General features: G+C 38.7%; 1 protein-coding gene across 3 annotated transcripts in view; it reads left to right on the forward strand.

Moving 5' to 3' along the window:
* Positions 1-358: 358 nt before the first annotated feature.
* RGS12 (regulator of G protein signaling 12) overlaps positions 359-27,441 on the forward strand; it is a gene marked incomplete at its 3' end in the record, with an annotated part of 84,574 nt that continues 57,491 nt past the window's right edge. For all 3 annotated transcript variants that reach the window (XM_084204157.1, XM_084204155.1, XM_084204156.1), the window contains exons 1-3: positions 359-463; positions 6,103-8,050; positions 21,870-21,989. In XM_084204157.1, the coding sequence (XP_084060283.1) occupies positions 6,194-8,050; positions 21,870-21,989 (1,977 nt within the window). In that variant the 5' untranslated portion in view covers positions 359-463; positions 6,103-6,193. The remainder of the gene's footprint in view (positions 464-6,102; positions 8,051-21,869; positions 21,990-27,441) is intronic.

The raw sequence follows: 27,441 nt of genomic DNA on the forward strand, positions 1-27,441 counted from the left end.
GTCCAGGGCCCGGGCTGAGCTCCGGTCCCGGGCCCGCCGTGCCCGCGGTGCGAGGCCGATCCCGAGTCCGAGCCCGGCTCCCGCTCCCGGCCCCGTTCGAACGGCCGCCGCCAACCCACGCCTGCGCACTGCCCGCCCCGCCGGAGCCCAGGGCGAGGCGAGGCTGCTCGGAGACATCAGCGAACTACGCGCCCCGTCATGCCCCGCGCGTCCGGCTCCCTACGGCCGGAGCGAGCGGGCCGCTCGCAAGGCACGCCGGGAGCTGTAGTCCTCCGGCGCGGGGTATTGTCTCTCCCCTTTCTCTGTCCGGGAACCCGACCGCCACCCCGCCGGGCGAGCGCGGTGACTGACAGCGCCGGGCAGCCAGTCGCCGCAGCGCCGTGCTGCCGAGCCCGGCGCCGTCTCCCCGGTGACCGAGACAGCCGCTGCCTCGACGGAGTAGCCGGAGTCCCGGGGGACAGAGGTGAGTGGGTCCGAGCGGGGCAGCGCCCACCGCAGCCCGCCCGTCTCTCCCATCCCCCTCGCCGCCGAGCGCCCGGCCCGGGACCCCGCTGGGATGCGACGGGAGGAGCGGGGACGGCAGATGGACGGCGGGAGGGGGGACGAGGGGGGAGGGGAGCGCGGCGGCGGGGGCCGAGGGGAGGCAGGGGGCAGCCGGGAGCCCCGGCCGCCCCTGTGGCGCCCCTCGGGCTGCGGCGCTGCCCGCGACCCCCGGCGCGCAGCGCGGAGGGGGCGGCGGGTCCGCCCGCGGGGGGGCCGCGGGCGCTCCGTGCCCTCCCGTCTTTTACCGCTGGATTTTTCAAATCGTCCCTGCGGGCTCAGGTGCCGCTTCTCCCCTCCCGCAGCTCCACCCCCCGGGAAGCGGCTGCCCCGGGAGCCGGGCAGTTAATGGGTAACCCCGCGGGGCGCTCTCCGGCCCCGGACCCGCCGCCCGCTCCGCTGCCCCCTGGGGTCGCCCCCGGTGCCCGCGGGACGGCCCCGCACCCGCCGAGGGCAGCGCCGGGAGCCTCCCCGGGAGCGGGGCAGCGGCGGCGGGGCGGTGCGAGCGGGTGTGCAGAGCTGCAGGAGCCCGCCGGGCCCCCCCGCTGCCCCGCAGATGCCCCGAGCCCGTCCCGGCTGTCCCCGAGCCCGTCCCGCCTGGGTGTCGCTGCTGCCGCCCCTAGTGCCGCCCCTCTGCGCGGCGTCCCAGCAGTTCTGGAACGAATTTGCAAGAAAAGCAGCGGGGAAAAATGCCTAACTGCGAACAAAACCTTTCCCCCTTCTTAAATACAGTAGATAAATTAGTCTGAATTTTAGGCGCATGACTGTCTGCACAATAGCTTTAGGAAACTGTGTCCTTACTCACATGAGTCTTGTCAGACAAAACAGCAAATGTCCTGTTTGTATTCCTTGCACTTCGCACACTGTCTGCAGTGGGAGAAGAGTTTTTATTAACAACTACTTTTTAGGCTGCTGTTACTAACTACAGTCAGTATTTTTTGAATGATCACACTAGATACACCTAAAGGAAACATAATGGTCTGTCTTGCCAATTGTGAAATGCTGATGAGATTTTTTTTATTAAAACATTGTCCTGCCCAAGTTCTCAAACAACCGGTAGCTGTCTTCTACAGGTTGTGCTGTTACATTTCTTGTGTAACTTGTCTATAAACATGTACCACATTTGAATAGTTAGTGGAATTCAAATGTGGCAGCTTTGTAGGGACTTGGCATCAGTTCTGCCTCAACAACTGGCACCCTTGCTGAAGAGTCTTTTGCATTACTTCAAGACCTGTGTGAGAGATGAGGGAACAATCTCTCTCCTCTGTGCACTTCCACTTTGCATACTTTATTCTCTTACAGTCTCACTATGGAAAACAAAATAAAGCCAGACAGAATGAAGCCAGACAGTGTCTCTGCACATTAACATGGATCTTGAGTACCAGCTCATTTCCAGAGGCTTTTTGGGAGGTAGTGGTGGTCAGTCATGTACTCCTGATCTTCAGGGACTCCCCGCTGCCCTGTGTGGCTGCTCAGTTACAGTTTAACATGGGCTGCAGCAGGAGTGTGCCTCCTGTTTCTGTTCTCTTTGTTGCTATGAGATAACAAGAGCAGAAGCAGGAAACAAACCACCTCTCTCCCTTGAAAGTAAGCAAAAACATGTTATTTTCTTTGGGGCAGAGGGTTTGAAAATGACATGAAAGCTAGCATGGATAAATAACAGCATTCCATACAGAAATACAGTGTTTGTGGGATACAGTACAGTTCAACTGTAACTGGTATTTTTGGTGTTTTATACCCCACAAATAATTGATTCAAATGGTAGACCAGAATGTATGCTGGGAGAAGTCTTGAATGTTTTGTTTTGCAGTTCTGTGTCAAAGCTGATGTGTATGGACAAATTATGTTATTTCACATACTTGAACAACTCTTAATGTTTACATATTAGTGTTTCTGCCTGAAATGTTCTGTGAAATATTCTGTAGTTATAAACCTACAAAGCTTTATATCAGTGCAAGGGAATTGGTGTTTTTGTTTCACGGGATATGCTACATGTTTTATAATTTATTACAGGAAAAGAATATTCAAACATGGTTACTTTGGAATTGTGGAAGTTTGTGCCACTTCTGTGCCATATCTCTTCAGCTCCAGTTTTTAAGTCTGCAAAGAAATTAGGGGAAAAGTTAGCAATTAGATAACTTGATAATTTAGTTTTGAACTAGTCTGTTAACAGTTTGACAATCAACTAATCTATGCTTAGGGAAAACATTATTTTCTTAATTTTTCTATTTGCCTGTCATGCCATTATTGCAGTAAAACATACTTGTATGCTGAGGGTTCTTGCAGAAAAGATATATTTGTCCTTTGTCTTGAAGTTTCCTAGATAAATTTATTGAGATGTTATTTGCCCTAGGTGTAATTAGCACAAAAATTGCACAGTAATCTTCCGGTACTGAGGGAGGAAAGAGGTGATCTAGTGAAGTAATACAGTTTTTCTTTGGTTGGTATTTTTTGTTTTGTGTTTTTTAGTGTATAGACACATTAATAGCAAAAACCTTTAATGTTGAATTAGTTCCTAACTTTACACCTACAAAATTTCACAAATATATTAATAGCTGAAAGTCTTCATACCTCTGGAACATCATTATTAGAGGAAAGTAACATGTTAGCAGTCTGCTGTTTTGTTTTTATAATGGTCAGGGTTTTTGAATGACATTTCATTATCAGTGGTTATCATCTGCAATAAATGCTTGATGTGTAAGGGTCATAGGTTAGGAAGGAAAATGGGTAAATTGATGTGTGAACAGAGTTAAAAGGAAAACCTCTCTTAGCAAATGCAGAGTTGTGATGTAAGACAACGTTGGGGTTTGCCTCTTCCCAAGAGCAGCCTAACTACATTTTCATTGTGTTTTTTATAGTGGCATTCAGGGTATTTTTTTGTAGATTAGAGAACTGTATAGATTAACTGTAAAAAACCTATTTTTCTTATCAGCCCCTTCAACATTACAATATTGAATCTCAAGTTTTTTAGTAACAACTGCTTTTTATTATGTTTTTAAAAGGAGATTATTTATAATCTCATACTCTTTTAATTGCTTCCTTTCCTCTTGCAAGCTAGTAGCACAGTTTTAGGTGCCAGATACTATTGGGCTTTATAGTGAACAGGTTAACAGCACAAATTCAGAGGTTACTCTGGGGTCACATTAGGCTATTCTCCAGACAGCTGAAAACAGAAATATTCACCATAAGGCAAATTAGAACATGTATGTATTCATGCTCCTAGATAGAAGGTTTTTATTTACTGTTGGGCATTTATTTGTTAGTTCTATTTTTTTTTTTTTTTGAGAACTATATCTTGAAATATTTAATGGTTATTCTCAAAAAGTACTAGACCTAATTAGAGACAGCTGAATGCAGAGTGACCTTTGATTCCCAAGTTTAGCCCTATCAGGAAAGGATCAAACAACATTTAGGATATGAGATAGGATGCCAGTTGACGGGGCTTTCTTACAGCAGTGTAAGAGTTAAGTTTGGTCAATTGTTTGCAAAGCACTTCTTATGTTATGATTGCCATTTAAAGGTTAAGTGTGAAGTTTCATTACTTCTTAAAGCCAATATGGGGTTTTTTGTCTCAAATTATAGGAAAAGTATCATTAATGAAGCTTTATAATTGCTATATTAAAACAACTTGCAAAAATCATTCTACACTGAATACTCATAGCTGCACTGTGGAGACATAAAAACCTGATGTCCCTTTGTTAAAAAAATCCCCAAAAAACTAAACCCCAAAAAGTAAGGCCAACTGGATCTTTTCTGGTATTTTGAAATCTGACCTATTTTGGGTTTGGAAGGGTCCTGTAGGAATTACATCCTTCAGTTGAGTATCTAGCAGAATATTTGAGAAACAGCAGTGGTTTCTTAAATTTGGTAATCAATGCGCTCGTATGTAGATAAGTAATTAAGACTATAATTCTAAATTATATTTTAGTTTTTGGTTGGTTTTTAATTGGTAAATCTTCTGAAGTAATTGTCTTGTTTGTTCTAACCCAGGCAGAAGTACTGTGAAAGTAGTGTGCTGCGGATTTGATTGCATTCTGAGTGTGGGGTTTTTTATTGTTTCTGTAGCTGAGAGCAATGTCAGTAGAATTTCCTGGTCATTTTTGTCCATGCAAGTAGTGAGTGGGACACCACTAATTTAGCACTTTAGATATGATAAAGAAGTGTGTTGCCTCTGTGTGTATGTATATTTATATCTTTCTGTGAATGTATTTAACTAAAATGTTGCCTGCATTTTGCCCACATATTCAAGATACTTGTTTTCAAGTACCTTATACAGTTTAAATATGTTACAATGTGACTGGGTTAAGAATAAGCCTTTGGACCAACTCAGAGTAATTACTGTCAGATTAGTTCTCACTTGCTCTGATGGAGTTTATTGCAATTTTATGTAGCTGTAGTCCCGTGGGTTTTTCTGTCAGTCATCCTCCAGACCTTGGAAGTGAGGGTTCATATAGTGCGACAAGAGGATAGTTTAAAAAGTTGAACAAGTTGTAATTTCTTTTATTTGCATTAGTCATTTTCATGCATTTTAACCTGCTTAGTGGGGGAAACCTCTCTAAAACAATGGAATTTGCCCAAGTATATTTAGAACAAGACATCCAGATTTCAGTGCTGACACCAAAATGTAGTGAAATATTCTGCTTCTTGCTGTTCATACAAAGCTGTTACATGTTAATTGCAAAGTCATGTCTACATTAATACTGGCAGCATGTGTCTTTTTCACTCCTTTTTTTTTTTTTTCTTCTTTTTTGAATATTTAAGCTAAACTAAAACACATGGATGTTGGAATGATGGTCTGAAATGCATTTTTACACTGTTTGCTATCTGACAAATTGTTTTGAGTAGATTAATTGATGGGTGTAACAGTAAATCTGATCTTGGATCCCTTTGGTTTGATACATGACTGAATGCCCACTTGTCATTGCATATGTAAGTTAAATGTATGTAAGGAAGTTGAAGTCTGAGATACTTATTTTAAGCTGCCTTTACAGTCAGTGGAGAGTTACAGGCAACTCTAGGGGTAATTAATCTCTTTGACATGATACATGTGGTACCTGTTTCTGTACTTTGAGTGTAAAGGGGGTGAGGTAGAGCTGAGGAGATGAGCATGAGCTCTCATTTTTGTTTTTGCTGGGAAAGAATGTATGAGATTAAATAAGGATTTTCTCTATGCTGTAAAATGCAGTGGTAGTATAGTGGTGCAGTAAGCCAGAAGGAAATTGAATAATAAGCAATGGGGGGGAGTTGGGGAAGACATAACATGCTTAATATAAAAAACACTGACTGTACATCAAAAGACTTGGATCCTGTTCTTTGCCATTCTGTCATGTTGTAATCTTGGACAGTGACTTTATTTGCATTTGCAACTCCTTTCTTATCACTAAAATTAACACTGTGGTACCTGCTCTTTTCAAATTGTTTAGAGTGTTTTGTTAATTCTTTGGCAATAGTTTTTGATAGAGTTCACTAGCAATTTTTTCTCAACAGTAAAGGCAATATGGATGCTAAAAAACCTGAAATATGATGAGAATTAAAATGTCCTTTCTTTCTTTCTTTCTTTAGATCTTCATCAGATGGAGTAATACTCTTGAAACATGACAAAAAACTGGACTAAATAAAAGTTTTCCTATTTTAGGAAAAAAAAAAATCCAAAATGTACAGACCGGGAGAGACGGTCAAACGTCGGCTCAACATGCACGCTCCTCCACGGATAAGAAGCGTGGAAGTTGCTCGAGGAAGAGCAGGTTATGGCTTTACCCTTTCTGGACAAGCCCCTTGTGTTCTTAGCTGTGTGATGAAAGGAAGCCCTGCAGATTATGTTGGACTTAAAGCAGGAGATCAGATATTTGCAGTTAATGAAATCAATGTGAAAAAAGCCTCGCATGAAGATGTAGTGAAACTTATAGGGAAATGTTCTGGAGTCCTGCACATGGTCATTGCTGAAGGGATGAGTCATATGGATTCATGTTCAAGTGATGAAGAAGTTGGTTTTTATGATGGGAAGGGGTGGCTAAAACCCAAGCCTGACTCTAAGGCTCTGGGTATAAACAGAGCAGAGAAAGTTGTTGAAGAAATGCAGTCTGGTGGTATTTTCAACATGATCTTTGAGAATCCTGCTCTTTGTGCTGGTAACTCAGATAATTCTGCACCAAAACAAAGATCATTTTCAGTTTCTGCTGCTATGAAATTTGAAACTGGCAATGAAAGTGCAAGCAATCCAAACCTACTGTCAAAGGAAGAAATAGCCAAAGTTCTGAATGATGATTCAGTTTTTAGAATTGGACTGGAGAGTGCAGAAGACTTTGGGTTAGATGCAAGCATTTTGAATGTTGCCATGATTGTAGGTTACTTAGGCTCCATCGAACTTCCTTCAACAACTGCAAATTTGGAAACAGAGAGTTTGCAGGCCATTCGTGGGTGCATGAGACGCCTGCGGGCAGAGCAGAAAATCCATTCCCTGGTGATGATGAAGATAATGCATGACTGTATTCAGCTCTGCAGTGACAAATCAGGTGTTGTGGCAGAATATCCTGCAGAGAAACTGGCATTCAGTGCTGTTTGCCCGGATGATAGAAGATTCTTTGGACTAGTTACAATGCAGACAAATGATGATGCAAGCTTGGCTCAGGAAGATGAAGGGCTCCTGAGGACATCTTGCCATGTTTTCATGGTGGATCCTGAATTATTTCATCATAAAATTCACCAGGGTATAGCAAGACGTTTTGGATTGGAATGTACAGCGGATCCAGATACCAGTGGCTGTCTGGAGTTTCCAACATCATCTCTCCCTGTCCTGCAGTTTATTTCTGTCCTGTATAGGGATATGGGAGAGCTGATTGAGGGAATGCGAGCGAGGGCTTTCCTCGATGGCGATGCAGATGCTCATCAGAATAATAGTACCAGCAGTAACAGTGACAGTGGAATTGGAAATTTCAACCAAGAAGAAAAGAATAATAGAGTTCTAGTGGTTGATTTAGGGACCAATCCAAGTAAACACATTCCTAGCAGCATATGGGAGAATCCAGTAGGAAGGGGACAAAATCAGCCTGCTTCCCATTGGAACGGCTTCTGTCATGAGCAGGAGGGAAACATCCCCTTAGAAGTAATTCAGAACGATAAGTCCCAAAATATAAGCAAACACTTGAGCCCTTCTGCTCGTATTGAAGTTCCGTTGGTTTCCTCCCGAAATTCAGTACCCCCATCCAAGAAAAACGCTGCAGGCCTGGGCAATCAGAGGTGGCTGCCTGTGCACGTTTTGCAGGAGTGGCAGCATGGCAATGCCAGCGACCAGGAGTCCTACACGGACTCCACAGATGGCTGGTCCAGCGTGAACTGTGGGACCCTTCCCCCTCCAATGAGTAAGATTCCAGCTGACAGATACAGAGTCGATGGCAGCTTTGGTCAGCCACAGCTGAAATCTCATAAAAGTGAATGGTCCAAGAAGATGTTCTGCATTCAGAACAAGTTTGGCCCTCCGCACAGTATCAGGAAATCCAAAGAAGATAAAAAGGTAAGAATATGCTGGTGTTGGTTCTTAACAGCATCAAAAACCCCCACACCCAAACCCATCTGCCTCTGGTACTTTTACATGGTAATATTTGCATATTAAAATTGAAAGGTGTATTATATAATTTACAAAATTTAAGATGAAGAAAATACTACATTCTGCTCTCATCTGCAGAGGCGTTTCATATTCCTCTTTAATTGAGTGCAGCTCTGGAATTGTACTTCTGCTGGAAGTGTTGTCTGTTAGGGCTTTCTCACTTTTCTTCTTGTCTCTTCATTGTTTCCAAATGTTTCAGTGGCACTGAAATGAAAAGGAGGCATGACATTTTAGCAACTTCAGTTTCTTCTGACCTTCAGCTGCAAAAGAATGGAAAGAGTCTGCATCTTTAGTCTCATTCCTTTTTGCAGAAGGCTGGCTTGCAAATGTTGTTATTTTAGTGCCATCTATTTTTATAGAGACGTAGTCTAATCATTAGTCAAAAACCTGGATTATATACACTTTTAAGTGAATAAGACTGTTTTATTACAAACTTCACTCCAGCAAACCTCTCAATACAACTAGCATTAAAAAACTGGTAGTGGTAGGTCACAAATCTAACATTCTGCCAGCAAGCCTGTAATTCAAGTTTTATTCCCAATTACCGTTTCTTCTTGTTTTGTCTACTATTAGACAAAACGAGGAGACTTAACAAAACAAGGTGTGGGAAGAGCATTCAGGATGATAACATACCCTTTGTGACACACACATTTTGCTGTTGAGGAGCTAATCTCAGGGGAGTCTGATAACTGGAATTCTGGTAAAGTGGAGGCCGTTGTTCTGATACTGAAAGGATCAGTAGCAGTTTTGTATCTGAAATGTTTGCTGACTCCAGGGAAAGACAGAATCTTATACTCCAAATTAGCCTTCAGGAAGCTTTGTCATTCCAGGCTTATATTAGTGTTCACCTTAACAACACACCAGTGTATAACTATTATATCTACTAGTTTGTTTGTTTTTATTTTCAGCACAAAAAGCACAAAACAGACTGTATATGAACGTTTTGTGTATTACTTGTATTATTGTTTCAGATGTCCATTATGCTATCCAAATCTGTTTTGAAAAAAAACCCCGTGTTTCTTTTCTTACCTGATTAAAAAAATACAACTGCTGAACAAGTGGATGACAGTAGAGGTTCATTAGTTGTTTCATACTGCTAGGAACAAAACCTTTCTGGGGATTAGGTTGCAGAACTTCAGAGCATTTTGGGTTTAGTATGGAAAGAGAAAATATTTTTTATTGCTTTTCCTGCACTATAAAGCAAGCAACTTTTGTGTGCATTCTATTCTATGCTTTTTGTGCTGAAAATAAAAAGAAATAAACTAGGATGTATAATAGTTATACACTAGTGTATTGTTAAGGTAAATGTTGCTACATGCAGCAATGTTTTCCAGAGCCACAATCAAATTAAATTTCAAGTGTTCTTAAATTCAAGGGGATTCACACTTTCAAAAGCTAAACAGAACCACTAAATTTGTAAACATTGCCCACCTAAACCACTTAAGACTCAATTCTATCTGCTGCCCTGAAGTCTTTGCTGATGGACCAAGGAAAAGGCCTCTTTATGAGCAGCACTTGGTGCAGGTGCATGGTGGATGTTGGTCCCAAGTGCTGCATTGGATGCTGCTGAAATTCCTTAGGGGTCTCTGTAATAAGTTTGTGTCTGCAGTGTTGTCCATGACAGTAATATGGATTAGATACTTTTCAGAAACACTATTTCATGGAAGTCAAGATTATACTAATTAAAATCTCATAGAAAATTTCACACTTTGAGATGAAAGATGCTCTACATCTGGCTAAAGAGTAATAATATTTCACCTGCTGTATCATTCAGATCATCATAAGCCAACACTAAGTATGTCAATCTTCCCTTTTAAGTCTATCTGATAATAAAATAGGCATTCTGTTCTTTGATTAATGACAAATTTGTTTTCAAGACACATTTAAAGTCTTCCTACATGGCTTTAGCATTTAATCTCTTCATTAAAGCTACAGACCCTCTTTTGCATTTTAATTTCATTTTTCAGTATTATTGAAGGCTGTTGAAACTGATGAGAAAAGCTCATAAAGATTATTTGGAGTAATTCACAGAGATGAAGTTGTACAGTGTTCTCATCTTAAATCTTTCATGTAAATAATCAGAGGATGTCATTATGATCATACTTCTGTACTTCAGGTGCTGCAGAAATAGGGAAAATCTGTATTTGCACTTAGAGCCCTAGTTCATTTTCATAAGAGAGAAATTCAGACTTTCTTATTACTTTGTGTGAAGGGATGAGGTAAAACTCCAAACCATTCTTCAGGTGGGTTAGCTCCTGTGTTCCAGAAAATGACATGTTCTCAGCTTCCTGTGACCTTTTTAAGTGGTAAGCACTTACTTTACACAGCTTGCTCAGACTCATCCCAGTCACAGAATAAAGTGTATAAAGATACCCAGATACACAGAATAAAGTGTAAAAAGTGGCCACATAGGATTACATTCATATTTTTACAACCTGGTGGCTGAGTTTAAGTCTTCATTTGGCAGAAATGCAATTAAATTGCTTTTGTCTTTTCCATCAACACTGAAGGTAAAACACCCTTTGAGTGGGAATGTAGAAGCCACCAGAGGGAGAAAAGGTTACCAAAGGTAGAGATTCTTGTGATGGACTCTGTGCTTCCATATGAAACACTATCTTCCTTGGAATTTTCATCACACATGAGCTCCTGGATGCAATTCTGCTCTAGCAGAGCTGCTGTGCAGATAAACAGTGATGATCACAGCGTGTAATTCAAAAAAATATGCTGTACTGTACAATGCTAGTAGGGGGTAAGATGGGCATAAACTGCTTCCAGATTTTATGGCTGCACTTACAAAACATTTGTGAACTGTACAGCACACAAGAGCAGATGTGAGAAAGTGTAAGCGAACATATCTATTTAAAATTGCACTTTCAGAACTGAGCCTGGGAAGTGCTTCTTGTGAGTGGGAATAGATGTCATTTCAGACCCCAGGTTACAAGCAAAGAAACAAATTTTTTGAGCTTTGTTTTCCCTTTAGTGATGATGTTTTCAGCTCACAGACTAGAATTGTGATTAATTTTGGGATAGTTGGCAAACCCACTTTTAAAATATTAATTTTCTTTATGGTGCTATAAGGCATTTTAAAATTCAATACAAGTGTGAACTGTAGAAAATAGCTAAAAATGCCTAACTTTGTTGTTAGTGGATACCATGAGGTTTCTTGTTTTCTTTAAAATGTAATTAAGAATTATCCCCAAATTACTGAACACATGCTTTCACAATTGCTGTATATTTCATTCTTTTCTAAAACCTTTTAAAAAGGTTCCTGTGCACGGCAAGAGGAGAACTAAACTAGGAAGATTTTGGTTCTAGTCCACCCCTTTGACTGAGATCTACCAGAAGATATTTCTGGCCCTGTGCACCTCTTTTTTCTCTGTATTTATTTTCCTGTATTTATTTCCCTGTATATATTGTTTCCTGTACTGAACTTCACATTTCTGGTGTTTCTTGAAAGTGTCACGTGAACAGGTTTCTGTTGAAGAAATGAGACAATGAGAATTTCTATTGAAGAAATGAGACAATCGATATTCTAATGAGAATTTTTTGGTGGCATTCATGTCTTCTGTAAGTCTTAGATAAAAACAAGCAGGGAGAGGCCTGATGATGTTGCTGAAAAGGCAAATCATGGAAGGCAAGGTGCATTTCAACCTGAGAACAGCTAAGGAAGTTTTCTGGTGACAAGAAGCTTCTAAATTGCTCTAAGATGCTGGGTAGGGGTTGGGTATGCTCTCGTGAGGTCTGTGAGACCAACATGAGGAGCCTGGTTGTAGTTTCAGTGGGAATGGAATAATTCCTGCTTTTTTGTTTGCAATTCCAGCTGCACTGTCCTGCCTTTGCTGTTCATTGCTCTTTGCACCTTGTTTAGCATCCCACTAAGTTCCAGTCTCTTACCCACTCGCTCCTGTGCATGGTTTTTGGGTGACACAAATGAAAAGCACCATAAGCAATTGGAAAACATCAGGGGATGTTAGAATTGGCAGGGGACTTGAGAAATTGCTGAGCAGGGAAGCATTCCTTTCCCTCTAGACTAAATTAATATAAATATGTTTGATTTTGTTCACTCTCTGTTTTCAGGCAAGTGCCTGGCCAAAAATATGTCTACCCATTACTGTTTTAAATTAAGTTTTACTGGGAAAATACTCCCTTTTCCACTGGAAAGCTTCTTAACAGTCAGTTTAGTCTTAGAGTTCTCTCTCCATAAGGACAGAATCCTAGGAATTGACCTCTCACCATTCTCTTTTTAAAAAAGGAAAGTCTGTTTTAATAGTGTGGCAGTGAGTATAACATTGAAGATCAAAAGAGGTTTTACAACCTGAGCCTGATAACTAGCATTTGGGTCCTAGGTTTATTCCAAGTGAATATGGCAAATCTATTGAAATGTAACTAAAAAGCTTTTTTAAATTTTGGGTATTGGCTTTTAGAAATCCTTTACTGTTTCGTACTTGTTATACTTCTGTCTTGATCACATTATTGTTTGTGCTGATGAAAAGTGTGAATTTGTAGTTGGATCCTATTTGTAGGTCTTAGAAGACAAAATAGAAAATCTTGTTTAATGAGACTCACTGGACAATAGTATTGTAAATGTGTATTTTTTTTTTAACAATAAAATATAGCAATGCTTGGTAACCTTCATAACTTCAGCACCTGAAAATATTGAAAAAAGGGTAAGAGAGAAAATAGGCAGGCTGTACTATGGGGTTCACTAAGGCATCCTTCCTGGCTAATCTAGTTCCTGGGCAACTGTTTTTATCCTCTGTTTTGTTCAGAAGTTTAACTGTAACTGCTTTAGAGTTGTCTTTGTTTCCAAAGCAAGTGTTACTGAAAAAGATATGCTGTCCAAGTTAAAAATGATATTTTTTTTTTTGTGATGAAAATCTGTAATTTGCTTCAGATGCAAGAATTGCAGATTTTTACTGTTGGTAACTGGATGGTGAACGAACTGCAAAGCAGATATTTTAGATGCAGAGACAATGTTGGCAAAGCTTCATGGTTCCCATTTTTTTTTTTTTTTTTTTTGTATAATTACATGTTTTTTTTCTCTTTCCTTTAGAATTCTGTTTGCTCACTAGCTTAAATTGTTCCACCACAGCTGTTTTTAAAGCAGAATTAATGGCAGCTGGATTGCTATTCTTATGCAGTACAATTTAATGTTAACTTTTGGATTTATGGGCTTTGATCTGATTTGAGATCTACCTACATACCTTAAAGAGAACTTGAGAAAAATCCCAAACACCAAGCTAGATCTTAGAATGTGCTAAAGTGAATTAATCTGCAAAGAGGCATCTATAGGAAATAGGTCCTCTGATTTTTGCTTAGAGAAAATGAAAAACAGTTAAATATTTAGTAATTCCATGCAGCCTTTTCATATGAATTGTAATCTTCTAAAATTATTTTAAAAATGGTTCTAGGATCTTCAAAGTGTATAAAAAGCCCAAATAATGCTGGCTGTGTTTCTTTGAAAAAGAAATTGAATAAAATCTGGACAGTAAATGTCTGTAGAGTGATGCTGACTTTTGTGAATGTCCTCATTTCAAGTTTGTGTACTAGAAAGAAAATGGCACGGAAAAAAATTTAGCACAGAATTAATTGAAATAATGAAAAATCCCTTAATATTTATGTTTTAAACATAAAAGCTTTGAGATGGGAGATTATAAAGTTATTGTCTGTACTAAGAAAGATCTGAATTCCTTGCAGTTGAGAAGATTTAGAGGAGACAAGGAGTTGTAAAATACCAGTTTTTCATTAGACAAGAAATAGGGCCATATAGAATAAAGATCTTTAATTTATAAAAATAAATATGGAATTGCTAAAACTTTTGTGAACTTGTACTTTTGGCATTCCTGATATCACCTGAGTTACATATTCTGCAGTTTAATTAGTGTGGAAAGAAAACACCACATAATTGTACTTTCTGTATAGTTTCATTTCATACCTGCTAATATTTATCCTGAGAATCACTATCAATCTTTTGCTCTACTTTTTCTTAGTGATATTATTTTTGTTTTAAACCTTAAGCACCAATCCCTTATTTTCCAATCAGAAGTCAGCTTAGTCTTACCCTTTCCAAAAGTTTTTTCATAATTGTAATATAATTGGTTGCTGTAATTTTATTTTTGAGATGAGTTGCCAGAGTTATAAGCAGTTTTAAAAATGTGTGGACAGACAGTGTATTCATAAGGCTTATTTCTTTTTTGTTTGGTTTTTAATTTTTTAAAATCTTTTATGATGATTCCTGGTCAGAGTTTTGATTGTTACTGATTATTTGGCTATACTGAACTAATGTTCCCAGCTAATGTTCAAGATGATTTGAAACTAGCTGTTATGTCCTTTTTTGTATTTTTCTTCACATTTCCCCCTAGTGTAGTAAGGTCTTTCTGTACCTCTGCAATTTCCATCTACCAGACTTCCAACTTATAGAAGATACTTTTATCTAGTTGTACTGAAAAAATGATCTTACTTTTTCATATGCACAAATAACATCAACGTTTGTGGGTATTTTTCTTCTTCTTTTTTTTTTTTTTTTTTTGTTTTTTGTTTTTTGTTTTTTTTTGTTTTGTTTCTTGAAAAGGGATTAGGATGCTACTGAAGTGTAGATGGGTCAGTGTTTTATGCCTAATATCCTTAGTACAGGAGACAAGCATTACTTGGATGTTCATGTCAGGACAGTCTCTTTTCTGTGTCTTCCTGGAATCCATATAGATCTTATACGAAATTTTCCAGCATTCTTCATTGTATCATGGGCCAAACTGGGATTTAAAATGCCACTGTAATGGTTAGAAGGGAATGAAATTTGTCATTATCATCTGATCAGTAAAGTATTCTTAAAAGTCATCAAATCTGTTGATCAGCACTGGTGAATGTAGCATTTGAATTCTTTGTCGTCCTGGTGTACCCAAGCAAAAAAAAAACCAAACCAAAACCCGAAACAAAACAAAACAAAAAGCAAACAAAAAAAACCCCAAAAAAACTGGGAATTGCAGTGTAATTAAAGCCTGCAGAAAAGCTGACACTAAAGTTTGAATGATGATGGACCTTTTTTAAGCAACCCTCTGTCATCTAACTGGATTTTGTGAGGTGCTGTCCCTCCGTGATGGTGACACAAGTGCAGAGCAGCCTGAAAGGTGTCCCTTCATTCTGGCTTTGTCCACAGCACCTGGAGCCCTCTCTGTGAGCACAGACACACCTGGAGCCCTCTCTGTGAGCACAGACACACCTTTATCTCTTTCAGAGAACAAGAAATCCTTACCCAGCATATCCCATATTTCAGTCTCTCCTGTTCTCAGAGCCTCCTTTTACAGGAACTGTGAGTTTCCCTGTCAGTTTTGGGTGGGGGGCAAAGGGGGGACACTCACTCAGGGGACTGGAGGCTGAGGATGGGAATGGACAAGAGAGGAGCACAAAGCCACACAGTCCAGATCAGCATTTGAGACCAATATTGATGGCAGAATAATATTTGCATCAGCTGGTTTTTTTTCTGTGATCCTTTCACAATTTCTTGCGATTTTGTGTGCATTACTGTTTCCCATCCATTTTCAGAAAGGTCTAAATCAGGAACTTTGTTTCTAAAGTCTTAAACCTGCATTCTTTTTAAAGATGAACTGCCAATCCAGACTGACCCTTCTGCTGAGGGGCTCAACAACCAGGATTAAATTTGGTACATTTTGAATATCCATAGAAGTTTCAAATTATATGGTCAGTGTATCTGGGCTCCAAACTGTTATGCACTTCACCACACAAAGTCACAGAATCAACCCTAAAAACAGTGGCAGTTTTTAAAAGCTTCAAAAGCTGGAAATAGCACGCATTAAAATTTGGTGATTTTATAGTTGGTATGATTAAGTTCTGTGACATATAGAACATACCAAATTCTGTTGAGCTCCTTAAATTGAGGCAAGCAGTTCTATGTGACTATTCAAGCATATGCATGGTCCTTTGGTATTCTCTTAAATGGCCAGGACATAGGATAGTGTACTTTTTCCACCTGAACAGAGGGAAAAACATTTTCTATGAAAATTAATGCACACTGGTAATGATGTTTATGTCTTAGAGCTCCTAGAACTTTGTTCATCACATTTAATTATTTTCTCATGTTTTTTTTTAATCAAACATTTAACCTTCTATAACTATTTTGCTCAAATCTTGTGAGATTAACTTTTGTTGTGAAACAGTTTTGAAAGCATAGTTCTATAAATGTAGATGATCAGGCTTGTCAGTGCTTTTTACACATTTTTATTAGCTTCCCTTCTTATATTTTACCTTTCCTTCTTGCTGCTCTTCCATAGAGCAGGCAAAACCTCTGTCCCATCAGATTTAGTCCCTTTTAGTTTCCTAAATTTAAATTTAGTTTCCTCTCAAGATCACAAACTATAATGTGTTTTCCATGAAAAGTTGTAAATTTGCTGGAAGCTGGCCTAAAGCCTCACAGTTTTTCTTTCTCCTTTTCTCTCCTTTCTGGATTCCTGCTGCCAGCTCCCTGTATTTTTTTGTTGTCAGGGATGCCAGAACTCCTAACAAAAATTCCCCCCTTCCTGAGTCTCTTGTACTCCAATAACTGCCTGTCTTGCTAACCCCTTCCTGCACCTTCAGCTTTGGAACTGGTACCAGAGGAGAGGCAATCTATTAGTGATATGCAGGCAATAACTGCAGAGAGGCATGAAGACTATTCAGCACAAAATGAAAATTTCAGCTTGTTGCACATGATCATTTGTTGCAAAGTTGTAATACTGGATAAGTGCATTTGCTGGAATATGAAGGAGCACAGTACAGCTCGTGCTATAGCTGGGAATTCCTTTAAGCTAATTGAAAATGTTTTCTGAAGGGGTTTGGTTTCTTTGTGTTCTGAATAATTGATCAAGTTTCATCAACTTTCTTCTGTGCACTCAGGCTCCAGGTTACAGCCACATATTGGCTGTCATAGTTTCACGTTGCATTTCTTTGGTAGTTCCAGCTTGAAAGAGTTCCTGTGGTGCTCAGGCCAGAGCTGGCAGTGAATATCATGAGTTGTGCTGGCATGACTGTCCGTGGATCTGCCTTAGGAACAGGATTATTTCATTTTGTAAACTCTAGTTTAATGTTAGTGGAGAGGAGGGCACAGCCTGCTGCAATTTGTGAGCTTGCAGGAGTGGTCAGAGGTACATGCAAAACCCTTAAGCTGCCACAGCTGCCAAAAATCTTATATGGAACTGCTGCCTAACTTGTTTATCAGTTAATAATACTTTTAAGAGCCCACCATTTTTTGTTCTATCTATAAATAATTAGAGTTGTGCAAATCATCTTACATTGTAACATTTCTGTTCTTTCTGTCCTTCTGTTTGCAGTCCCACATGAGTCACATCCTTCTTCTCTCCCTCTGCCTTGCTAATAATGAAGTACAATGTTTTCTGCTTTCTCATTTGTCTTTTCTTGTACACCATTCTTGTTCTCAGACAGAAACCATTCTCACTTGGGCACTTCACAAAATGCTGCTGTATCAGTCCTCCCCTGGTGACCTGTTTTCAGTGCACTTGTCATATTTGCACTTGCCATTTCCTGTTAGCCTAAAAAAAAAAGGGTAATCTAGTAATTTATTGAAAAAAAAAAAAAAGACACAGACCCCATTAATTGTCCTTATTCTCTAATGATTATATATTTTATTGGTATTTCAATCCATTCTAATTTTTACTTTTTTTATAAGAGTAGAAAAAGGAAAGGATTTTTTTAGAGCATCAGTACTTTAATTCCTTTAATCCGTTGTTGTTTTTCCTCTCCATCTGCCAAACCATAACAGGATAAAGGCTTTTAGAGATATGTTCTTTTATACTTTCACCATGATAGATAGTAGTAGCAGGGTGGCAAGTATCTGCATTGCAAATAGGAGAGGATGTATTGCTGTAGCACATGCTTTTCACTGATCAATTTGTTTTCACAAATTTCTGTGCTTTTTGGTTGGCTTCTGGATTCCTAAAAGTTCTAAGGTGAGGGCACTTAGTAAAATGTCAGGTGGACTTTAGTTTCTAATTCTGTTGCTGACAGAATTTCTTAGATTTTCTTGACTATTTAGATATTTTTAGAGTTTCACAGAATTAGCAACACTGTTTTTGGAAGAGAATATTTAAGGTAGGATAATAAACAGTTCTAGGGCTTATAGTCAATCTGTATTTAAAAAAAACCCAAACAACCCTACAGCCTAATGTTCATGCAGCAAATGTCAGTGTTTTAGCTTGGCAGCTAACAGAGAATGTAACAGCATATTTTTCATAGAGTGGTTTGGGTTGGAAGGGACCTTAAGATCCATCTTGTTCCAAGCTCCCTGCCATGGGCAGGGGCACCTTTCACTGGACCAGGCTGCTCCCAGCTGGCCATGTTTTTGGCCATACATGTATTGTTCTGAAATATTTGTGAATAACTTAGTGGTTTTTAATATCTGTTTAACAGTGTAATAAAGAAGTACCATGATTTCTTTATGTCTAACAGACTGCAGAAATGACATTAATATCAGGCATTGCTCTAACAATCTCTCTGTGCTGAAATACTGTGGATTTCTTTAGCCATGCTGATTAGTACATTCTAGTTTCAATGGATGTTTTCTGTTCAAGTCATGGATGCTTTTATTTCCAGCTCTTCACAGTCACATGAAAAACATTTGCCAAAATGGTGCTGTTTGCTTAAGATACGTGATTCTTTCCTTCTTTGTGTGCATGTGTGTATGCACAGCCATTTTTAAAATTGATCTGGAGAAGGAGGTCTGCCTTCATAGTCTGAATGCCTGGAATAGAGTCAAGAAAAGATGAAAAGGGAGACTTCCTAGGAGATTAAATACTTGTGAATGGCACTCTTTTTGGGTTTTTTAGTAATGCCCTCCTTAATTTCCTAGATGATTAATTTGATTTTTCAGAGCAAGGAAGAGTTTTTTGTCAGTTGAAAATATTTTCTTAATTGCAATTGTTATCCAGATGGGTTGGGGAAATGGTTAGTTTAGTGCATTTTTCTATTTTGTAATTATTGCTTAAGCATTGTTTTATTCCCAGGGTCTCTTTTTTTCTTAACCTGTTCTTATCTTTTCTGTTCCACCCAGGGCTCAGTAGTCAGTTTTGCATAACAATAAAAAACCATTAATACAAATCTTGATTGGATACTAATTTACTCTCACTTTTCTAATACCACACAATTTACAAGTTGGTTTTGTCTGCTCTCCCTGTCTCTTTGTTATGCTTCTGACCACAAATAGGTAAGCAGCATTTATTTCTAAAATGGGGCATCTGGTGATAATTAATCTTATCTAGAATCTGCTTCTCAGTGGAATCTAATTAGATTTGTCTTTAGGCAGTTGGTTCCTCTTCCTTCAATTTGTAATGTTACTTTTTCAAAAATTTTTTGAGTGCATGTTCTTAATCTCCCAGCATCATATATGTCAGTCTCTACTATTTAAATAAATACTGGCCAATTTATATTCTTTTTTGGGGATGAAATAGAATGAAAAGTGAAAATGTATTTGTTATTCTGAATATATATGTCAGCTACTGATAGTTTTTTCATTTTTTTCCTTTCACCTTTTTATTTTCAATAAAAGCTGAAGTTCTCTCAGGGCATCCACCTACTTTTAAGAAACACATCAAAGACTGTTAAGGATCCATACTGTGTTTCATTAGTTTCAAAGTACCAATTAATGATGCCCTTAATTTGCTGCGTTGTTGGTAGTCTGATAGTTTTATCACTAATTCTTGGATTAAAAATGAAAAAAAAATTAAAAATCACAGAACTAGTGTGGTCATACTTGACTAGTGGTGAAATTGAGTAGATGTACATGTATATTCACGTTGTTCTAACAGAAAAATTCATACAGGAGGAGCCTTGTTGATGTTTGGATCAGCTGTGCACCAGCAGTAATGGATACAGCTGAATTTAGTCAGGGGTTGCGGTGAAGTTCACTGTGTGGCACAGATTAGGTGTAAACTTTCCATCCACACAGGAAAGGCTGGTGTGGCTGTAAGGGATGAGGCAGGTCTGAACCACCTCAGCAATACCTGCCTGGATGAGCAGATGATTTTTAAAGTTGCTCAAAAAGACAGGAGCTGTCCTCATTCCTCTGGGTGTTGCTTGTCCTCATTTACAGAGAGCAATTTTCTTCTCTTCACATTTATTTGATCATTTAGCAAAAGACACTTTAGCTTGTTTATACTGCACTTGTAAATGCTCTCTTAAAACCTTGGAAGCTAATACCCAGCTACTAGATTTCCAGGTTGCTGTGGCAGAACCTGCCCAATTTACTTCTCAGCCGATAAAAAAACCCAAACAAATCACACCCTTAGTAAATAAAAAATTGGGAGGGAAAGAGATTTCATAGAAAAAGGGATCACTTTTAATACTGAATGAAGTTGAACTCTCAAGCCTGTTGAGGGGATGAACCCTGCTGCATACTCTGCATCCAGATTCCTGTTTTGTCTTGACAATTCTTTGAGCTTGTAAACAGAATCTGTTGAGAGCACTGGTGATGGCCAGAGCCCAGTTGCTGTAGAACAGTGTTGTCTCCATGGGAGTTAGCAAACAGGCAGACATCTCTGAGGCTGTGCAATGCTCTGGCTGCTCTTCTCTGCTTTGTATGAGTGGCTGTTGGCATGAGGCTGTGAGGATGTGAAATTTGTGGTTGTTCTTTTGATTAACGTGATGTGTATAGACTTTCCAATGAGTGATCAAATGGAGACCAAAATATTTCAGAACTTGGAGCACACTTGCCCAAAGGAGGAAATGAACACAAATAGAAAATTTAATAAATATTACAAATCTGTCAAATGCAGAGCAATTATAAAAGTACCAATAAATATATCTTTAAGCTTACTATAATGAAGAAAGATGCTGACATGAAACAGAGGGGAATTTGCTCTGATTTAAAGTCTTTTATTTTCTAAAGCAAAAAAGCATCAGTAGACAGGGAGGAATTTTCCCCACATTGAATGTTACAGTGAAAGGAATCCAAAATTTCAGGCACACAATCACAAGGTTTTGTAATGTAGTGAGTTTATGTACATCTGCTTAGCACCAGTCACCGACTGTGCCTAATTTTAGGTTCAAGCTTACACTTTGCCATTTGGAATAAACTTGGTATGTATATGCTGAGTAGCTTAACAGACATCTGGTAACTTTTTAGGGAGAAAGAGTATGATTATGGGAACAAGAGAAAACAGATTTAATTACTGCAGCACCAATTCTAGCAATGGAACATCCAAGTGAGAGAGTTGCTTTCCACAGAACAAAAGTTCCTGCAATTTTCTACTGTGTGATTTCAAAAGTTGCACTTTGCAGTAGCAAGGCTTTAAAAAAAGAGTAGTGAAAGTGAGACTTTTAAAAATGTGGGGCAACGTTTCAAGAGAAGCTGGGTGAGATGATTTCTAGGATGGTAGTTTCCTATAGAAAACACAAATTTTGTAGTTAAATGGTTTTCAGTTAAGACAGGAAACAGCCAGGATCATCTTGCTTTTATTACTGACATGTATCATGTGCACTTTAGCAACCTAACTGATCACTCATGTTAATACAGTAAATTAATGCTGAATGTTTAAGGTATTTGACTTGAGACTGCAAAAGTCAACTTTAGTATGTGAATTTTAGTATGTGATTTTACAGGGGCATGGCAAATGACCAGCTTGTTTTGAAATTGTGGTCCTGTTACATTTCCTTAAAATTCAGATTTCACTATGATCAGCAATGCACGAAAATTAAAGAAATATATATTTTCTGGTTTTTTTAGGGTGCAAAATTTGGACATTCTATGGGATTAAATCAGGCTCCTCCTCCACGTTCCTCTGCTCGAAGATCATTTGGAAGATCGAAGCGATTTAGCATTACTCGCTCTCTGGATGACCTTGAGGTAATTAACTTTCACTTAAAATTTAGAAGTGAGTGTTAGAGAACTTATAGTAGATACTGCTGATAATTGCTGAAAGAAAGTTAGTAATGTATTAGTGTAATAAAGTTATTTACTATTATATGACATTTTTGTGAGGGGAATACAGATTTCAGGTATCAACCTTTTTCAATATTTCTTTAATGGCTACATGGGGGCCATTCTTTCTGTGGGGAATTCTGACTTTAGTTTTCATATCACAGTTGGTCCTGTGTAAATCCACACAATACACTTTGGCTGATAAAAATGTTCATAATGTCTCAGAAGTGAATGTATCATGATATATAGACAGATCAAATGTTCATCATATTCTGTTTTTTGTTCAGCTGATGAATTTTGACAACAGTTGACAAAAGGGAATTCCTAATCAACTTGGTGATTTTGGGTCCATTTAACTGTAATATTATGCTATTTTACATCTGGTTTAGCATCAGCTGATGTCTGGCTCTCAAAACCGTACTGGCTTTGGAGAAAACAAGGGATGAAATGCCATCCTGCTGTTCTACTGCAGGAATGTCTTCATTATATCTTCACTCCTAGTGTGCCTCCTCAGGTAAACCTGACCCACAGTGATGTGAAGGTGAATGCAGAGATTCTTCCCTTAGCCCTTTACCATGCTTATTTGGAGGAATGATATCTGGTGACTGGGGAGAAACAGAAATGAGTGCAGAGCTCTTGGCACAGGAGCCATGCAGTGCATACTGCACCACCTCAGCAAGGCAGGGAACGTGGCACACTGAGCCCTCCAAATGGGAAGGAGGTGTTTAAAAAGCTTTTGAGATGGGAGGAGGGAAGAAGGAGACACTCTGAGTTTTCTGCTGTGGGAAAATGTAGGAAGAACAGGATTTCACTCTGAACTAAAGGAGAAGGGAGCTCAGTGCTCTCAGTGGATGTTTAGGGAGCAGAATATATGGAGGAGCTTCTGGCATGCTTAGGGAATGCAGGTAGGAACTGTAATTACTTATTTCTCAGATGTTTTTCTGTTTCTCTGTTTCTCATAGCAGTCTATGTTCTCTGACGCTTTTACTTGTCTTTCTTTTATTCTAGTTATAGAAAATACTTAATTTCTTTGCGCTCATAACTTTAATACAGTAACTACATAACTTAAACACAACAAGAACTTCTGGATAAAGGGGTTTGGGAACCATCTAGCTACATCTTTCTTAATCAGAAAATGGTGATTCTTCTAAACTGAAAAAGTTTGCTGTTATATATATCCAGTTTTGACAGAATTTTTGGTTGCAGTAAGAGTGAATTCTCTCGGAATACTGAAGAATCTAGCTCCAGTAATTCACATGCAACAGGAAAAACATGGTTCTTTCCACAGTCTTGCAGATTGAAATTTCATGCAGGTTTTTTGCACATCTCATGTTTTGAGTGTTTTAAACATCAAAAATAAAATTTAATTTCTGTTGTTGGAGCTATTACACATTGCATAAATATTCAATAAAACTGCCACTTGGGATTTTCCATTAATTTCAGAAAGATATGATAGTTACTGGCCTAAAAAGTCCTTTTTTCCCCCTCATTATGTCCTAGTTGGTATTCATTAGTGTCTGTAAACAGAATAGCTCCAACAGGAGGGATTGAGTCAATCTGTGTCCCAATGTTCTCATCACTACTGAATTACTTTGGAAGGGGAAACTTTCGTTCTAGGTCACAATATGAACTGGACAAAGGAATGGTCTGAGTTCAAATCCGTATTTGGATAAATGCCCTTACTACATGTAGCTGTGTGGGTGTGGACTGTTCTCTGTCCAGCAACTTATTTTCACTTTGAAATCGTTCTTCTTTGTTCTGCATGCTGTAAGAGATTGATATCCTAGATAGCCCAGCCACCAGGAGAAACAGCAGTCCAGAGGAGAATTTAAAATGCCTTGTATGTCAAGATAAAATAATGTTGGAGTGTTTTAATTTTGGTTCAAACTTCAAGACTGCTGCTTCAGCACTTGTCCCAAGTACTCTTACACTATGTGTAGTGGAACATAATGTTGCTAGTACATGTTTAGTTTATTTCAGGCCGTCTATTTAGGGTTGGTGGAAGAGGAAATAACAATAGCAGGAAATTCTTAGAGACTCCACCTTTGGAATAATGACCACGAGTGTATTGTATAGGCTACTTGCTTGCTTTTGTGTTCTTTTCAGTTGTCTTGGCAGACTGGATAAGGTAATAATCCAAACATGAAATTTGGAAATTAATATGCTTCTCTGAGCTTGTGGGTTTGATTCCTGCTGGCATCCAAATTAATCTTCTAAATTGAGCAGTGTAAGTAGGTTCCATGGAGTTTCTTGTATGGGCATTTCATGAGCACTGTTCATTGCTTACAGGTCTAAAAAGGCTGGATTTGGATTTGTTGTTGAAGTATGAGCAGTGTGTGAAACAGCAGCTGTCAGTGTTGCTGACTGCTGCCATAAGGTGGCGTGATTTCTCTGAAATTTGTTATTTATTTATTTTTAAAAGTATCTGTCAAAAATACAGCATATTCATAGATTTTTAATAAATAAAAACATGATTTCACGAGAAAATGTCACATTTTCTTTTAACTTTTTAGATTACTTCTGGCTACATGTGCACAGACAGAACTCTTGTATGATTAGAATTAATGGTATAGTTGCCCCTCCTTAATTATTTTCCTCTTATCTGCAAAAGCTGTGTTATACATAGAAAAAACCAAACAAGTTTGTAGGATTAACATCTAGGTGCTGTTTTTACTGATAGAAACTGTATACAAGATTTTAAAAAAAATGTAGGGATCCAGATGGGATGAGAGTGGAAAATAATTGGTGCATTTGTGCTATAATTGTGGTAAGGAGAATGTCTCACAAAACAGAAAGTGCACAATTTTATTTCTGAACTGTGGAAATTGTGCTTGTTCACAGCAGGTCTGATTATGATTAATTAGTCTTTAAATTTGGACTGAATTCAGAAAATGGGCCTGTCTAGTATGTGCCTTAGTTATGTTGTTTTCTCAAGAAATGTATTTAGAAAATTTTCTTTATTAAATTACAAGAAACCTGGTTTTGTTAAGAACAGATTTATCTTTTATCTAGCAATAAATTTTCCTATATGAATAGTTTGTTGTTATGAAGTAGTGTCCATTAAAAACCATGTTAACATTCCGTGATTTGTACCAATTTTACTTTTTAGCATATTTGCTGATTCATATTTTCAAAGTGTAACTTAAGCTAAAAGTATCTTGTGATTATTTAATATTTGGCTTAATGAGAGGGCATGATCCTGTCTTTCTTCACACTTTTCTTCCCTGTAGATAAATGCCACTACTCTCATCCTCTTGCACATTCAGTTCTGGAAAAGATGTTTATAAATTTATAAACAAATTAAAGGTATCTCTGTGAGACTGCAGTCAGTAGAACACTACCTATGTAAAAATTTACCTTAAGCAGAGTAACTGGAATTCTTTATTCATCACCAGTTTTGGTAACACTTTCAACTGTAGCCCATTCCACTCATCTTTTAATTTTTGTTGGAGTCTGTAAAAATGGGGGAACCTTGCAGTATTTTCTTGAAGTCAAAAAATTTAGGTTCCTCCTCACCAAGAAGAACATTCAAAGCTGTTTTTTCCTGAAAATAATTTTGGTACTTGTACTTTTTGTATTTCTCTGTGGTTAAAAATAGGGCAGAGTAGTATAATGAGAGACATAATCTCTTAGGGAAACAAGTGTCAAATTCTGTAAGTATTGTTAAATAATCATGTAATGCAGAGATATTTTGAAAATTAAAGATGATTTAATTCTTTGAACTAAGTATCAGTAACAGCAAGAAAAGATGGCTGTTGCAGTTTTTCTCCTTGTTCTCATCCTGTTTTGGTAAGCTTAAAGCTATATTGTATATTATAAACAACATTTGTTGTATCAAATTTCTAGAGTGTAGTAATGTTTTCAAAGTTGGAATGTATCATGTATTCCTTTTAAAAAGCAGTGTGAGGGCTTTTGTTAGAATGTTCCATCTTAATTATAACCATTAAAAGTGTAGTATTATTAGGTGTTATTATAGATAATAATGCTTGAATTTTTTTCTGTTTTGTTAATTCTACTGAATCAACTTCTTTTTGCATTTCATCTGCTATTTGAAAGTATACAGCACATCTCTTTGGTATGAGGTTTTATACTAATGGATGACATGTCTCTGCTGGATATTAGCTTTGGCATCTGTGGGTGGAAAAACTCCCCCTAAATGCTCATTTGACTTAATAAGGAGTTTTTAAGTGGGTACCTGTTTTTGTTTGACTGATTTAAATAATCAGACAAAGCTTACACAGGGAGATAATAGCTTGTATTAGACCAACTAGTATACTAGGAAAATCAGACAAGAAGATCTAAACATGCCCCAAACTTTTCCCAGCCTCTCATATGAACTAATAGGAAGTTTTAACTCTCCCTGCAGAGGTTGCTTTATTGGTGTTCTTAGATCATCACCATGGCCACAATGCCACCACTATGGCAAGTAAAAGTACATGTTTCAAATCAAGAGGCCTCTTCATTCCCAGCTTTTAACAGTGAATTCAAAATTTGAAATGGATTTGTCTTAGATTTCACCTATTAATTAAAAATATGTTCTACTGTGTAACCCCTTTAAGAACTGCATCTTTGGCAATATTTTGTCTAAATTTTAATCTAAGATATAACCAACCAGCTGGCACTTTTGCTTTCAGCTTTCATGAAAAGGGGAGGAAAAGCCAATTGTAAAATAACAGTGCACACATGAGAAAATCTCCAGACTTGTATGTTAAAGGCAGTATTGTATTTTTAGCATGCTGATAATGAGTTCCTAAAGGTTTCATGCAGTCTCATGTGTGGGCATTCTGCAGTCTGAGTGCTAACCCTGAGCAGCCCCTGAGGCTGCAGTGTTGGAAGCTCCATGGATCTGTGCCCACAGATGAGGTTCTTGTTTCTCTTTTCCCTTTGCACTGCTTCTGGAGCAGTGAGAGGTGTGCTTAGTGATTTCAGGCTCCCTGACTAAACTGGCTCAAACCCTCCTGCTGACCATGATGTCTGGCTGTAAACAGTGCAAGTCAGTCATGGCACTACACTCTGATGTTTTTAGCTTGAATTACTGATGTGCTCATGGAGCTGCTCAGTGAGACTTTGAAAACATCCAGTGGTTTGTGCCAGGCATTCTTCTGCTTTGTTCAGACCCTGTGCTGAGCAGTCCTGGCTGGAGTTGGTCACCTGCTGGGCTGCACAGTGGCCACACAGCTGTGCTGGCAAGTGAAACACTGCCAGGACATGGGGGCAGGCAGGGGATTGCACTGGCAGGGCTGCCATGCTGTCCAGCATCATTTGGTTTCACATTTGCTTCTCTAGACTGCTCTACTAAGAATTTCAGACTCTCCAGCCTTCCCTAGAGGATCATCCTCAGGCTTTTACTCTGGCATGTGGGATCTTATCAAGTAGT

Source organism: Fringilla coelebs (genome assembly GCF_963513975.1).
Source record: "Fringilla coelebs genome assembly, chromosome: 4".
Classification (NCBI taxonomy): Eukaryota; Metazoa; Chordata; class Aves; order Passeriformes; family Fringillidae; genus Fringilla; species Fringilla coelebs.